At 49.6% G+C, this 16,308-nt stretch overlaps 1 protein-coding gene across 7 annotated transcripts in view; it reads right to left on the reverse strand.

Moving 5' to 3' along the window:
• The window catches only part of NOS1AP (nitric oxide synthase 1 adaptor protein), a 260,575-nt gene that overhangs the window by 51,428 nt on the left and 192,839 nt on the right, over positions 1-16,308 (reverse strand). For 4 of the 7 annotated variants that reach the window (XM_032845449.1, XM_032845452.1, XM_032845454.1 and 1 more), the window contains one exon: positions 10,981-11,054. In XM_032845449.1, coding sequence (XP_032701340.1) covers positions 10,981-11,054 — 74 coding nt within the window. The remainder of the gene's footprint in view (positions 1-10,980; positions 11,055-16,308) is intronic. The other 3 variants (XM_032845453.1, XM_032845457.1, XM_032845450.1) reach the window with 1 other exon arrangement.

The following is a 16,308-nucleotide window of genomic DNA, read 5'->3' on the forward strand; positions in this document are numbered from 1 at the left end:
CAAGCCTTCTAGTGGTCAAGTTTTCATTTTCTCATCCACAGACATACGAACAGTCTATGGGACTGGGAAGTCAGATGCCAAGCACAGGGCGAGGGATTGATGCAGCCTGGACTTGGGCCTTGCACGGTCTGGGCAACCAGGCTGGTGGGCCCGAAGTCCAGGCAAGAAAAGGGGAAGCTCTAACCAAGACAGCAGCAGTGATGACGGGTCGCAGGACATGGATTCCAGAGCCATTTCCCTGGACATGAGGAGGAGGAGGAGGAGGAGGAAGAAGATTCTGAGTTGGGCAGACAAAACACTAACTAGATTATGGGACACAGAAGCAGGAAAAGGAGAGGGCACAGGGAAGTGGTGTTGAACATGTCAACGCTCAGGGGTGACTAAAGCACTCAGACGGCCCTTCCGGTGAGATAAGTAGAAATAAGCGATCAGGAGAGAGGCCCAGACTTAGGAGCCACCAGGACCCAGAGGGCGACGGCAGCCATGGGAAGCAGGAGATCCCTCCTCGTAACAGGCAGGGAAGGAAGAGAATTCTCAGGCTCACTGAGAATCCTGGTAATGGTATTGACTGAAACAAAGGGCAGAAGAGGGGAAGCCATCAAAAAACACAGCAGGAAAAGACGAGGACAGAAGAGAAGGAACACGAGGAACCAGCACACAAGTGTGGGAGGAGAGAGTCTCCAGAAGGAGGGAAGGTCCACGGTGTTCAGTGCCCTGGAGGGATAGAAGGTGAGGAGGAGGCTGCGGAACGCCAGGGATTAGCAAGTCAGACATCCCTGGCAACGGCGGCCAGGGCGGGCTTGGTGCAGAGCGCAGAAGCCCCGATCTAATGAGCTGAGCAACGAGCAGGGCTTTTGGAAACACACAGCCCAAGAGCAATTACCCTGAAGAGTCTGGCAGGGAAAGGACAGCTAAGAAGGCAGGCTCCGGGAGTGCCTTTGCTCTATTGATGGCAAAACCTGAGCCTACTTATAGGCTCAAAAAGGAAGAAACAAAACAGAAAAAGCCTCAAGATCCAGGGGAAAAGAGAGGGAAAACGTCTCCAGATGCAGACAAGACAGCCGGGGATGGGGTCTGGGTGCAGAGCCGGTCTGGGGAGACAGTCAGGAGGGCACTCCCTCCGAAGCCACCAGCGCTGCGCTGGGCCTGCCCCGGCTGGTCGCCCTCTCTGTGGCGGGGCATCCTGGCGGCCAGGCCGTCCTGATGTGTGCGTAGGAGTCGTCTGCGGCTGAGGCAAGGGCTTGGGAAGATTTTTTTAGTCAAGTGTCCTGGTTAAAGTGAAGGCTGTTTTAAGGGCTCCCACCTGCATTTTACCTGCGGGCTAATTCCTTCCTTTCCTGAGGGGCGAGGACACCTCCCAGACGTTGACATGAATCCAAAGGAAAGCACGCGCAGCCAGAAAAAGTCAGCGGCCGTCTTCTTAGAACGGGGATGGACACTTAATTCATGCTGGCAGCTGGGGCGGGGGAGGGTGGGTAGGAGGAAGAGGGTCTCCCAGAAATTCATGAAGGGGGCGAGGGGGAAGCGTGGGTGGGAGGCCCAGGCAGGGACGCAGCAGTCTCTCCTGAGACCTGGGTTAAGCGCACTTGCCGCCCGTCTCTCGCAGTGAACTTGTCCAATTCCTCCACGTCAGCTGAGGCAACTGCCAGACTTAATTGCTTCCTAAGGGCTCTGTCCTTCCCACCAGTGAACAAAGGCAACTGGGAGGGATTTGGATTTAGCTCTTTTGATATTAAAAAACAAAACAAAACAAAACACCAAAAAACTTCTTACAAACATAAAGATAGAGGTTTGTGTTCATATATTGTGTTTATACACAATGTGCTCACCCGTGTTTGGACATCAGGACCGACAGAGCAGATGGGACCACTGGCCCGCCGCCAGGACAGCTCCTCCAGGAAGGACACGCACCCGCGATACCCCAGCCCCAACAGTCAGGACCCCCTAACGATTAAGAGGTAATGGGAGAGGAGACATCCTGGCAAGAAAAGCTTGGAGCAAAACAAATGGGGCAAAAACAACGGGGCAGCGATGCGCTCGCGTGCAGACGGCACCCATCAGGGGTTATTTTCGGAGGCTCTTCTCGCTCTTCCCCTCCAAAGACCCCTTTATCGAGGCTATTGTTAAAGCCAAGAGGAACACAGCTACCCTTTCTTATGGGTTCTCTCCTCCCATCCACCTTCGGATGGTTTTGAATTATCAGTAAAAAACGGTAACAAACTGGACAAGACATAAGTCAAAGACCGAGATGATGCACAGAAAAAGATGCCCCCCTCCCTCCACCCCTCCCCCTGCCCCCAGCAAGAGTAACAGAGGACAGGGCTGGCGTCTCCTGCCACCTCGAGGAAGGAGACAGTCTATTTTCAAAGGTGGCTTTGGCTTTGTGGTGAATCCCACAGCACGGCTCACTAGCTCCCTGAGCAGAACTGAGCAAGCTCACGTGACTTCTGGATCCTCGGTGTTCCCAAGGGCAAGGCTGCCTTTTGAACAGTCATGCATGTTCTTGATGTTAAGATTCTTATTCTTTTATCCCCTTCCCCAAATAAAATACGGGTGGCATTCAGTGCTCAACGTAGGTCTGCAGGTTGGCTGGTTCATTCCTTTGTCCATCCATCCATCCAATCAACCCTAGATAAAAGTCCATAGAAAAGGTACCCATCTCCTGGGAATTTTGCAAAGATTTAGTAAGAAATCAGTTCCATTTAACAAACATGTATTGAGCACAATTACACGAAGACAGCAGTCATGGGAGCACAAAGAGGAGTAAGATGTAGTTCCTACGATGAACCAGAAGACAGAGGAACAGGATGAACTTAAGGACTAGATAGCCCTGGGGTCCAAAGAAGAATCGAAATCAGATCTCCACCATGGGAGTGGGGTTGAAAGCAGGAAAGGATTCCTCGTGGATGCAGCAAACCTTGGAATTCTCATTCAAGAATTTGACAGACGGGTAACTGAACCCAGAAGACTTGACCAATCATGGTTTGATCACGATGACCACCCCACTGAGAAAGGCTGGAACTTCCCCACAGCTGCTTCTCAGGGTCTCCCAATAAAGGCTGTGGGGACTCACAGACAACCTAGCTTTTTTCCTCCCATATTTCCTGAACTCTATGCAGAGCCCTCTGGATCTCCCAGCCAACCTCATCTCCACGGTCTGAGGTCTGTGCTAGCAGGAAAGCAGCCCAGGCTCATGATTAGCTCTACCCTTCTTAGCAGTAGTGCATCACCTTTTCCTAACTATGCCAAGATGCAAGAGGGATCCCAGAGGGCTTCCCAGCCAGAATCGAGAGACAGGGCACTACACACAGAGTCTGGACTGATGTGTGGTCTAGAATGCCCAAGGGACCACTGTGGGATGAGCTGGGACAGCATCTGACTACGATAATAGACACTGTCTATTAGGACTCATCAGACAAGGGCCACAGCTCTGGAGCAAGGGCAATCTTTACTTGCCTTTGGAGTGAAGGGTGACTACACAATGGCCCTTACATCCCAGTGTCACAAGCAGACCCTGTGCCAACCCTCCCATATCCAAGTGAATCCCAAAACACCTAAAGCTCGTACCAAAAAGCTTGTCCTATGCAAACTCCCTTCCCCTTTATGTGATTGGAAACCCACTAACAAGACTGGTTTGCTCTGAAGAGGCAGTGCCTCTAAACAATGGGCAAATGCCACTTGGGCTGACAAAATAAACCCCATGAGTCATTCAAACACTAAATTATTAAGCAAGGTAGGTTTTCCCCCCCATCCTCTTACAGAAGGTCCTCTAATGATAAACCTTCCCTGCTTGAGAAGCAAAATATTCACAGATAACTGACAACGATTACTGGCACTCGCAGGTCTTACCTTGGAAATGATAAACCACAGGCCTCTGTGGTCCACAAAGTGCCCACAAATTCAAAATTCTGCAAGTATGCACAGGAAGGCTCTGTTCCAGGGACAGGATCCAGTTGCGTCAGACTCTCAGAAGTATGTGCGCCCCGGGAAAGATCAAGACCTTCCCACAGGGGGCCCGGGCCAGGGTCTACCCGGTAGCAGTGAAAGGGGTCAAGGGAAGGGGTGCTGGCTTTGCTCTGCCCACACTCCCCCACCAGAGCCTCGTCAGTGCTCTGCAGATTCCCTTTGTGCCTTCCCTTTACCCATGTGGGGAGGAGAAAATGAAACAGAAACAGAATTCCAAAGTAAGCAGTCACTTAGAAGTGGAACAGGGACCAGGCATGGTTTCTCTATTCCCCTGGTGTTCCCTCCACAGGGTGATTTCCTCCCCGGTAGACAGAGTTTAATTAGGTGACGTTTTCTAAAGTTGGCCTAATTGCATCTTCTATCATTTGTGTAAAAGATGTCTAAGGCTGGGCACAGAGACCCCGAGCCAGAGGTCCAGCTTTGCTCATGCTGGTGGCCCCTCGGTTTTCTGCTATTTGCTACTTACCAGCTTTGCAACTCAGGCTGCCAAGAAGGGCAGAGCAGAAGGCCACCGAGAAAATACGGAAGCTTACTGGCCGCCTGAAATGGACATTTCAGCACCAGTGAGTGGGCCCAGGCGCCCCAGCTACGTCACGTCGCATCTGTGGAGCCCTACTACGTGGCCCCTTGCAGACACCAGGGATACAGCCGTGCACAAAACACAGTGGTTCCTGCCTTCGCACTTAGAGTTACTATGATGCAATTTGCCATTCTTTTGCCCTGATTGAATTTTTTTCTTTTTAAAGATTTTTTAAATTTATTTGTCAGAAAGAGAGAGCACGAGCAGAGGGAGCAGTAGGCAGAGGTGGAGGGAGAAGCAGACTCCCCGCTGAGCAAGGAGCCTGATGCAGGGCTCGATCCCAAGAGCCTGGAATCAGGGCCGCGCCAAAGGCAGACGCTTAACCGACTGAGCCACCCAGCTGCCCAGAGTCCTATGTGAATACTGAGGCTTCCCAAGCTCAAGGGACTTTGTCAAGCCCACAACGAGGTAGGCAGGTTGTGCAGAGCCTGCTTCCGAGAAAAGCTAAAGGATGGGAACAGATAAAGAAGGAACAAGACTATGTAAGATTGAAAGCAAAGGAAAGGCAGGCAGAGACACCAAAATAAGGGAGAAATGAAAGGCAGGGGGTGGGGGGCACTGCAGAAGCAGCAGGAGGTGTGCGGGGTCTGGAGAGGTGGGGTGAGCGCCAGCAAACACGGATGGCGCAGTCTCTGCCAAGCGCTGGAAATCAAAGTCAAACTGCAAGGAGCTTTAGGGTGACAGGCACTCGGGCCTGGGAGAGAGCTGAGGGTTGACAGATGTGCTCCTGCACAGGGTGGCAGGGTTGAGGGAGGCTATTTCAGGACGGGAGGGAGAACATGTTGGCAGGGAGAGATGGGGAGGCTGGGGAAGGGTTGGCCACGGCCCATGGGGAAGACACAAGTGGAGCCACGCCCAGAACACAGGAGGGCAGGGCACAGAGCCACGGTGGGCCACGACATGGAAGACGGGGATCGCGGAGGGAGAGGGAGGGTGTACGGAGCCCACAGGTGGAAGCGGGCGAGAAGGATGCGGCACAGAGTGGAATTAGTACCGGGGTGAATAAGGGATTACAGAGCGGCCCTGGGGAACGAACTGAAGCCAGAAAGCATGGAAGATACGCCCTTTCCCCTCTTAGTTCGTAACTTTCACCATGCGTAAAATTGAGTAATTCCTACTCATGCATGTGTATGAAGAGGCACTGACCATGGAATGTTCTGGCACTAGAGGGAATAAAAGCATCATCTCTACATGAAACAAGACTCGCCGCAGTCGTGAACACTCCCATCCCTCAGACAAGCTGGGGAGAAAAGACAGCAGACGTCGGGGAGAGAGCTCCCGCTCCGAGCCCCGCAGAGGCTCCTGAGGGACGAGCTCAATGGTACAAACACACGGACAATGTCAGATGCCGTCCTTGAATGTCACAGAGCGCAAAGGAGACCTGTTGTACGAGCATCCAGGTCTGCTCCTCCTCCTCGGACCTTCCAGGACTCCAGTACCTGGGGCCCTGCCACGTTCCCGTGACAAGGGAGCCACGGGAATGTGTGCCGGGGCTGGAGGGGGCACTTGGGCATGCGGAGGTTTGAAGGGCAGGAACTTAGAAAGCAGGATTGTCTCTGTTGGGGACGTCTTGATCTGGTTTTGCAGGGACAGCCTGGATACTGGAGACCTTGAAGAATCCCGAGAGATTTTGTGGCTCCCCAAAATGACAGTGGTGAGTAGTTACTACATAGTCTATCTCCCCTCCTAATTACGGGATACCGCCTGTGTATTACAGGTTAGGGTAGTATCTGGTTCCATTAGGAAAATAATGCTTAGAAATTATACACATTTTTACAACCTTCTATTTTAAGCCCCATGGGATCTTGTCCTTCTGCCTTCAAAGGGGGATTATCGCTTTTAAAAACGTACAGTTGCTTGGTTTCCACTGCCCATTTCCAGTTTGTGGCACCGTGGTTCTCCCTTCTTTCCCTACCGAGAGACCAGCGGACTCTTCCCCCTCCCCTGACGAAGCTCCTGGAGGACTCGCTGTATAGTCCACTTCCCAAATGACAGCCTGCCTTCAGCCTTCGCTCTCTTTTAGGGTGGCTGCCTCTTTTCACGTATTTGCAAGCCTCTAGAAATGCTGCCTCAGGGGTTTTTTCTACCCCACTTTCCCAAAAATAAAGTATGAGGGGATACGTTCTAAGATTTGGCACTTAACTTCCCATATTTTTATTTTTTAAGATTTATGTACTTAGAGAGAGAGAGAGAGAGAGTAGGTGCAGTGAGAGAGAACCTTCAAGCAGATGATTCCCCACTGAGCACAGAGGCCGACGTGGGGCTCCATCTCACCACCCTGAGATCATGACCTGAGTTGAAATCAAGAGTCAAGATGCTTAACCAACTGAGCCAGCCATGCACCCCCAGAGTACTCTTTACATTTTAAAGATACTGTTTTGTTACATCTGAATAATTGTTTATAACTCTTCTGTTTAAATCACGGTGTGAGTTTTGGCTTCTGGTGAGACCCAGACTGATTAACCACTGTTCTCCTCGGTGCCTAGCACAGCGAACACCACACACAGAGCTCTCCACGCATCCTTGCCTCCCTTCCCCAGCTAGGCCTGAATAATTGATCTTGGACTTGCTCAAAATCAAAGCGTGTCTCAAAGACAAGGTCCCCAAACCAGACCACACTTCTTCTCATGTCTGATCTCACCAACTACTTGCCTGTTAATTAATGACATTTCTGAGGACTGGCTGGACAGCCTATGGGGACCCTCCCTGGTTTGCTCATTTACACTCAAAACCAGAGAACTACTACCAGCCTGGCCCCTGAAGGCTTCAGGTCAATTAATTTACTGCCTTTGGTTAAAAAGGATTTTCATTTACATGTCTGGCCCCTAGATCAGAAATCTTCGGGGGACTGATTATTCTTCCAGTGCCCAGTAAGACTGAGAAGACACCAAGGCAGGGGAACTGCATTTCAAAGGCACAGGGACTTCTATAATGGTACGACCACTCCAGTGCTGTTTTTTTAACTTTGGGAGGGGGGGAAGTATGCCCATTAAACCAGAAAGGGTAAAGTAAGCACGTTAACCAAGGAAGTGAAATCTGAAATAAGGAGAAATTAAACACGAAGCCTTCACTTTTCAGGCCGAGTTCTGTTCTGTCCAACAGCATGAAAATGTGCTTAGGACACTTACACTTAAAGTTTAAGATTTCTTTGACGTTTTTCACCCCACACCAAAAAGCATGTTTCTTCTTAAAAGTAAAGGGAAGGCAAAAGCTACATCTTACTGGTGCTCATTGAAAAAAATCTGTGAAAAAGAAGAACAGCCAGAAGACAGACTACTGAACCTGAGATGTTTATTAAGCTGCAGCAAACATGACACTGGATTCTGACATCAAAATCAGCAACTGGACCAGAGCAAAGAGTTCGAAGGGAGGGCAGATTTTCACCAGAGCTCCTTCAGCAGGTGGGGGACAATCTCTCAACAAATGAGTCTGGAACCACTGGATGCCTGTTTGCAGGAGGAAGAACGAAAGCTTTGATAGATCCCTCGTAGCAGATTAAAGAAACAAACTGAGGGGCATCTGGGTGGTTCAGTCGGTAAAGCGTCTGCTTCCGCTCAGGTCAGGATCCCAGCATCTTGGGATCGAGTCCTGCTTCGGGCTCCCTGCTCAGCATGGAGTCTGTTTCTCTTCTCTCTCAGGCTCCGCCTGCTTGTGCTCTCTCTCTCTCTCACATGCTTTCTTTCTCTAATTAATAAATAAAATCTTTAAAAAGAGAGAGGGAAGCCCAGCCAGACCTGGAGAAAATATTTGCAAACCACACACCTGATAAAGGATATGAATTCACAATTTATAAAGAACTCTCAAAATTCAGTAAGAAAACAAAACAACCCAATCAAAAATGGATTAAGATTTGAACAGATGCTTCACAGAAGATACACGAATGGCATGGAAGATGAAAAGATGCCCAAGGTCATCAGTCATTAGGAAATGCAAAATAAACCCCCAGTGAGATCTTAATATGCATGTATTTGAAGGGCTAAAAACAAAACAAAACAAACAATACCAGATGCTGGCAAAGATATGAAGGAACTGGAGGTCTCAAACTCCACTAGAAGTTCTACCACTTTGGAAAAGTTTGGCAGTTTCATTTAAAAAAAAAAAAAAATAGGGGCACGTTGCTGGCTCAGTCAGTTAAGCGTCTGCCTTCGGCTCAGGTCATGGTCGTGGGGTCCTGGGATCGAACCCTGCGTTTGGCTCTTTGCCCCGCAGGGAGCCTGCTTTCCCTCTCCCTCTGCCTGCCGCTCCCCCTGCTTGTGCTCTCTCTCAATCTCAAATAAATCTCAAATAAATTAAATCTTTTAAAACAAAAACAAAAAACCAAGAAAAAAAACTAAAAAAAAAAAAAAAACCCTACCATGTAATCATTCTACTCCTGTGTATTCACCTAAGAAAAATGAAAGTGTATGTCCGTATACGCATCTGTATTGAAGAGTCATATAAGCTTTTGTTGTGACAGCCCCAAATTGGAAACACTAAAATGTCCCCAACACACGAATGGCTGAGCACATCGAGTTATACTCGTGCAATGGAACACTATTTAGGAATAAAAACGGACAAGCTACTGATACGAACGATGACAAGTAATGGTCTTTACAATAATCATGCTTAATGATAGAAGCCAGGCCCAGAAAAAGGACACACTGTACGACTCTATACAAAATTTTAAGAAAACACAAACTCGTCTGGAACAATAGAAAGGAGAAGAGTAGTTGCCTGGGCATGTGGAGGCAGGAGGGAGGGAGATGGGACAGGAAAGTGGAAAGGGTGGGAGGAAAAGATTACAAGTGGGCACACGAGGAAACTTGTGGGGGTGACAGAGACTCACCATCATGACTGAGGTCATGGCTTTAGAAGTGAACGCAGGTCAAAAGTCACCAAATTAATCACGTTAAATATGCTCTGTTTTTGTAGGTCAATTACACATCAAAATAAAGCTGTTATAAGACCTAAAATTGATATCCTGTATGGATTATGTTGTTGAAACTCTGGGGAAAGTCTTTTCTTTCAACCCAGAAAAGGTTGATTCAAGTCCACGAGCGGCATTCACAGTGAGCTGGCTTTGTATGCGCACGGTGCCACTGTGGGAAAACAAAACAACACAAAACAACAACACACCCAGAAATTCTTCCTTTTACAAAAGGAGAATGACAGGGGCTCGTCCATTCACATCCCGCAAGCCCAGTTCTGATGCGATCTGTCTCCCCGAAGCCTTTCCTTATCACTCAAGTAGAAAGTGATCATCCCTCCTGTGAATCTCTGTAACACTTAAGTTAATTTTCAGATATTAGTTGAGTGCATTTCTCCAACCGCCCATCGCACGTTTATTAAATGATGCATCTGGGCCCGACACTGGCTCGGGGCTAGGAATACGGAGTGAGTCGGGCACAGTTCTCCACCTGCAACAGCCTCATAGTCTACCAGCAAAAGACTTGAAGTGACAGTAACACACGGTAACACTCGTTTCCACAAACATATGAAAGTACAACAGGAACCCAGAGAAAGAAATTCACGTTGTCAGACACATGGTCTTGCGTCTCAGTGATGGGCTTCCCTCCAGACTAACACCCCCCAAGAGTAAGGGACCATGACTGATTCACTCGAGTCACCCACTGAGTCACCCGCACAACACCCGGCCCACGGTGTTCGCGTTCATATAATTCCTTGAGTGAATGGAAATTCCCTTTCCCAGGCAACCGCTCTAACTAGAAGGCAGGGCCACCATGTTGCCCACTCGGCAATGGAGTCCCAGCCTTTATCCGTTTTGCCCACCGAAGCAAGTCATTTGACTCTGGGTTCCCCCAAATCCCAAAGGAAGAGCTGATACCCATTCTGCCGGTGAAGAAAACAGGAAGGAGGTAGGGGTGCACTGGGTGGGGCTCGCTCAGCAGAGTCCAGGACACCAGAGGGACACAGGTGAATCGAGGTCCCGCGGTGGGTGCGAGGGGGGCCCTGGCGCTCAGGAGTGTGACCCCCAGATATTCCTCTGCCCAGGGAGCACACATCTAATCTCTGAGGAATCCTACCGGTCTCCTGAAGGCAATTTCTAGGGATTATATGTGTGACTTTCTGCGTTCCCGGATCACAAACCCTTTATCTGCGCTCGGTTTCTGAAGGCGCAGGGGTGAACAGATAGGCAATTATAAAATTCCAGTCAAGATAAAACTAACACGAGCTGGAAAAGTCTCAAATGACCACCAAAAGATGAGGACTAAACACCAAGCAGAAATCCTCCTTCATTTCTAGATAGTGTAATCGAGCCTAAGAAGCATTTCCCTCTCAGCCTGAAAGAAAACGTGGATGTGCTTCTTGTACTTACTTACATGTATAGAAACGGCAGGTCCAGAAGGGAAGAGCAGCAGAAATTTAGTTGAATTTATCTGGCCCCACCAGCCCGACAGTTCCAGGGGCCAGCAGGCGGGGGACGGGGCTCTTACCTGTAGATGGGGTCCTGCATCACCAGCATCTTGCTCTCATCCCACGTCCACTCCTTTTTCTGCAATAAAAGAAGCTGTAAATGAATAAGTTAGGCTTGTCCTTCGCTACAGAACCAGGGCACACGTAAGCTACTAATCGTTATGCAAACACATGCATCTGTTCCTGGCCTGACTTCTGAGAGGCCTGGGGCTAAGGGTTCCAAAGGACAAGTGGGAGATGTCCTGTCTAGTCTGGGCAGCTTCCTCGAGCACTTTAAGGAGAGTCTCCCTCCGGGACACAGAGGGCAGGTGGGAGCCAAGGCTGCCATCCCTCCGAGGACCACAAGTGGACTCCAAAGCAAAATTTCACGGAGAGAACACCAAGGGGAGAAAAAGAGACTACACGTCACTCCAGAGGAGTGGAAGCAGGAGGAGGAACACACGGGAGAAGGAGGCAGAGCTGTGGGAAAGCCAGCTCCCATCCCCCTTCCTTAGAGGGGAGCAGGTGGTACCCCCGCCTGGTGAGGTTACTAGTACATTGTAGCTACCCAAGAGGACAGTCCTGATGCCCGTGAACCTAACTGTGAGTGCCAAGGAGATCCCAGGGCAGCTGCGCGTGAGGACAAGGACAGAGGGTTCGGGGTGTCCTAGAGACCCCAGGTGCTTGATGAGGTGAGAAGCACCCCCGGGCGTTGAAGAAGCACCAGGACAGCAGCCGCCACATCCTCCCAGGCCCGCCCCCCCACCACCAGGTGCAGGGACAGGGACCTCTGCCGCACCTGCACTGGCCTTGGCCACAGAGGTAGGGCTGTCCAGGACAACCGGGGAAGAACACACTCCTCCCTCCGTGAAAGAGGGTCAAGCAGAGTGAAGGCAAGAACGCCTTTGTGGACTCCATGGCTGTTTCGTGAGTCCTCTCTGCACCCAGGGTGGTGGCCCTCCAAGCACCGGGGTGGGAAGACAGGCCTCCACCAGGGCCCAGGGGAGACCCTGTTCAGGCCCTTCTGAGACATGAAGCAGCATGTGTCCAGCAGCTTTGCTCACACACAACCCCACACGCGCCCAGCAGACAGCACTGCCTGCGCGGGCCCCTTCCTCCCCAAAGTCTGAGTCAATCCCAATCCAGCCCACAGAGGTGGCCTGTCGACGGGCTTACAAGCATTCAACACTGACGCTGTCTCAGACAAGAAAACTCTGCTTCAAGAACTAGTTTTTCAAAAATTGCCTTCCTGGAATGGCCACGCTCGGCTGTGCGAGATTTTCATGTACAAATGGCCCATTCAGCGCAAACACTGAAACAAGGAGCCTGCGTCTTTTTCTCAACGAGACCCCTCCAGATGTAGACATACAGCCAGGCCAGGCCCTCTTCTTCGTACTAAATCATCCCCGGCTTAGCAGAGTCCTCACCAGACCAGGCTTCTAGACTTCTCGCAACCCTAGCTGACCTTGTCTGTACCCACGCCATTTGCCAGTGTCCCCCTCGAAACCTGGTCCTCTGGCCTGAATCCTTTACTGATTCATAGGTGGTCAGATTGGCAGAGACACGTCCATTTCTGCATTCCAGGGCTGATACTCTTAGCCCAGCAAGGACTAGTGGATCATATTTCCAGCAGCCCTATACGCGCCTACTGGCATACATGGGGCTTCCACTGCACACACCGAGATTTTTCCAAGGCAAAGTGACTCATCATTTGGATGCCTGTGTTAAACATGCAGTATAAATGTTCACCCTGGGAGTCCTTCGAACAGCAAAACAGATTTCAAACATGGCTTGATTTGGGGCAACTTGTAATATAAATACTAAATAATTAAATATTATTATTAAATCACATTTCTATTTATGGGCACGTATTCCTGCCCGGTCTTAATTCAGTTCAGTTAGCAGCATGTGGAGAGAAAGCATCTCTGCTCGATGGTGAGCCCATCCACCTGGACTGTATTTCAGCAGTTGTAGGTTTTAGTGCTATTATTTCCATTTGGGTCTTCTTTCTTCTCTTTCTACTGAGTCTTTCTACTTCTGTGTCAAGAGTGTAACAGCTCATGGAAGGATCTTTGTGACGGCGCCCTAACATCCTTGTCAGATAATTCCAACAACTGTCATCTCAGTAGTGCCATCTCTTGACTCTCTTTTTACGCATTTGAGATTTTCCCCATTTCTGGTAGAGAAGTGCTTTTTGATCGAAACCTCAACATTTCAGAAAATACTTTTAGAAGGGATACCCGGCACCCCTAGAGGATATCTTGACCAAAAAATAAACAACTTTCCACCTACTTACTTTTCTTTTCTGAAAATTGCATTAAAATCTGGTCCAATCCCTTCATAGATTTTGCAGGAATCATTGCACATGTCCATTAAATTGATGAAGGGATCAGAAAATTACCAAGATAAGTCAAAGGACCTGGGGCAAAGTGTACACTTCAATATCCCTTCCAGGCCACCATCTTTCAAATAAGACCCTGAGCCGTGCAGAGACCGCAGCATGGTGTCCCCTAGTTTACAGCCTGGTCAAGATGAGAGCTAAGTTCTGATTTATAAACCAGTGACCATTCTCTGAGCATCAGTGCGGGACCATCAACCGCATCCCTCAGAGGGAAGCCCGGTGGACCTAAGGAACAATGTCTTCTCTCTTGCTCTGAAACCATTTCACAGACCTCCTCTTTTTCAAATGTTCCAGAGGAAAAAACAAAAACAAAGACCACACACACGAATCACCCCCTTCTCACTTTTCTACACAGAAATAAATATTCTTTGAAGGGAAAAATTTTAGGGAAAAAAATGTTCTTAATAAGAGAAGGAAAACAGGAAGAGAAACGAATGACCTACCGCAGCCATGCAGTTAGGCATCAAAGTTGGCTTCAGCCATGGGACAGCGACGTTATTAATGAAGACTATGTACAGCCAGACTTAGTTTCTGGTTCCAGAAGCTCACACAGCTCCCGCTTCTACCTGAAACCATTTCCTGTTTAAATGCTTAGAAATAAAGATCTCGGGAGTCTTGGAAGCTGCATGAGGAAATTTTTAGTGTTGCTACCACTGTCCTGAATGGGCTATAGTCTCCGAGACAGACCCGACAATGAAGACATTTCAAGTCCAGATGGGAGTGCCCTGGAGAAGCAAGGGGAAGAGGAGGGAAGGAGAGGGGTGCACACACGAAGCTGTCAGCCCCTCTCTGAGGCAGAGGGCACCTCACAGCCATGTTGACTGCTAACAGGACGACCAGCAGGACAGAACGAGCTGGTCCTCGGCCTCCTTCAGCCTGAGGTCCAGGCTCAGGCGGGGCCTCCCCAGCACCACGGAGAGTCCGCGTGGTGACAGTGAGGCCCAGCAGCGAGGCCCGGGGAGATGGAGACCGAACCCCTCGCTGGCTCCGCAGACAGAAAGGAATGGGAGTGGACGGGGAGTACCAAAGGGGTACTTCCAGCCTTCTGCCAGACTCCCACCCTGTACGTGTGTAATCATGTCCCTCTGCACCTGCCAGGGACACTCAGCATTGTTAAGCCTTCAGGAGGCCTCTGAACTAGAGCTTACTAACCTGTCTCTATGCCTTTCCTTCCCTCACGTCTCCTCCCTATGAATTCCTCACGCCAAGGTAATTTTAAAAATCAACACCAATAGAGCAGCTTAACTTGATGGAGGGCTCTGCGTCACATTACTGGCTTGTCAAAACTTCCTGGAGAGAGAAAGTTGAAGGTGCCCCAAGACCTCCAATTATAGGGAGTAAGACCAAGGGTCCCGCCTGGGGCATTCTGAAACCCGCCATCAGTGTGCTGAGGGACCTGCTTCGGGGACGCCCCCAGCTAAGGAGTGTGCAGGGACGCCCAGGGCAGGCCCATCCCTGGCAGCCATGGGAGGCCCCCGCACCTGGCTTTGGCTCCAGGACTCCCTGACAGCCTTGCCACAGCTTCCTCAGAGCACACCGCCATCTAAGAGACTGTCTCCCACCCTTCTCTCCTGCCCTGCTCTCTCCTTCACCTGGAAACAGCCCCACACTGAACTGTGAGAGCTACCCGGCCTCACCCAGGGCCTCCCCACCTTCTCGAACAGGCACTGAATCCCGTCTTGGCATTTGGTTTTTGGAGGACCTAGAATAACACAAAGTGAGAAAGAAAAGATACAGGCAAGTCATTTTTAGCTGCTTCCTTTTCTATTCTCACAAAAAAACTCTCCAGCGGATACAGAAGAAAAGTCTTCCTTTCATTTAATAACGTTTCTACAATATTTCCTTCATGTTTTCAGCATTGATCACAACCTTAAAAGATAAACACTAAGGTTCAGAGACATTACTTCCCCCCTCCCCCCCCCAAGTTCACCTAGCACGGGGGTAATGAAACCCAACTCGTACGCCTCCATGCCCGACGTTCTCCTTGCCACTCCAAGTGATATAATCAGAGAAAGTCAGTCTCCACCGCCTGCAAATAGTAAAGGGCTCGCAGACTACGGAATGGGGGAAGCGTGTCCTTTATCTAATGAGTGCAAATGGCCAGTCCTCCAGGGAAAGTTACAGCCATTCTGACATTCCAAAAATCTGCCGGCAGGGAATAGGATGTGGGAACTAGGTCAGAGATAGGACTGCCTAGAACAGTGCCAAGAACAGGAGAGCAAGTTGGGATAACTATCCTAGCTGTCCTGTCTCCTCTTAGAGCCCAGAAATGGATAAGGCATCTTCGAAGCTCTTCCCCAGGAACCCAAAAGTGGAGGAAGAATTTGTATTGGCACTGACTCCCTAGACATGCCACGGAGTCTGTGAGCTTTACCGTTATTCATGCTCCTGGCAGCAGTGGAAACTTCTTATAACATAACACAACACAACCTTGCAAGGGCCTTATTAACTCAGCTTGACAAGTTCTCCATGTTTCCAGACAGAACAGGATTTGTCTGAAAATAGAGCAATCCCTCATCTTCAGACATCACCTATGGATACAGGTAACACATTTCAAAACCACAGTGTTCATAAATCCTCACACAATGTACATAATTCCTAATATGCGTGCTTTAAAATGAGCAGACGATAAAGGGGGCCTAGAAACATGACATGGTAGGAGGAAAACTGGACCAAGTTTGGTCCTGGCTCCATCAGTATCCGTGTGGGCGACCCTGGGACAGTCACGGGGCCTCTCCTGTCCTCTGTTACCAAAACCCAACCAACCATGGGAGCAGACTCAATCGTTGCTGAAGTTCTTTCTCCTGAATTCTGGTTCTACCATTCTTCCTGCCACTTTTCTTATGCAATTAGATTTGACGTCTCTGTTTCCAGAATAACTAAAGCTACTCTTTGGGCAGGAAACTAGTTCTCCTGCGATGTGCTATCCCGGTGACAGAGTACAGGCTAGAAGTTAAAGACCTTGGGT

This window comes from Lontra canadensis, unplaced genomic scaffold (assembly GCF_010015895.1).
Source record: "Lontra canadensis isolate GAN:19392208 unplaced genomic scaffold, GSC_riverotter_1.0 scaffold164, whole genome shotgun sequence".
Classification (NCBI taxonomy): Eukaryota; Metazoa; Chordata; class Mammalia; order Carnivora; family Mustelidae; genus Lontra; species Lontra canadensis.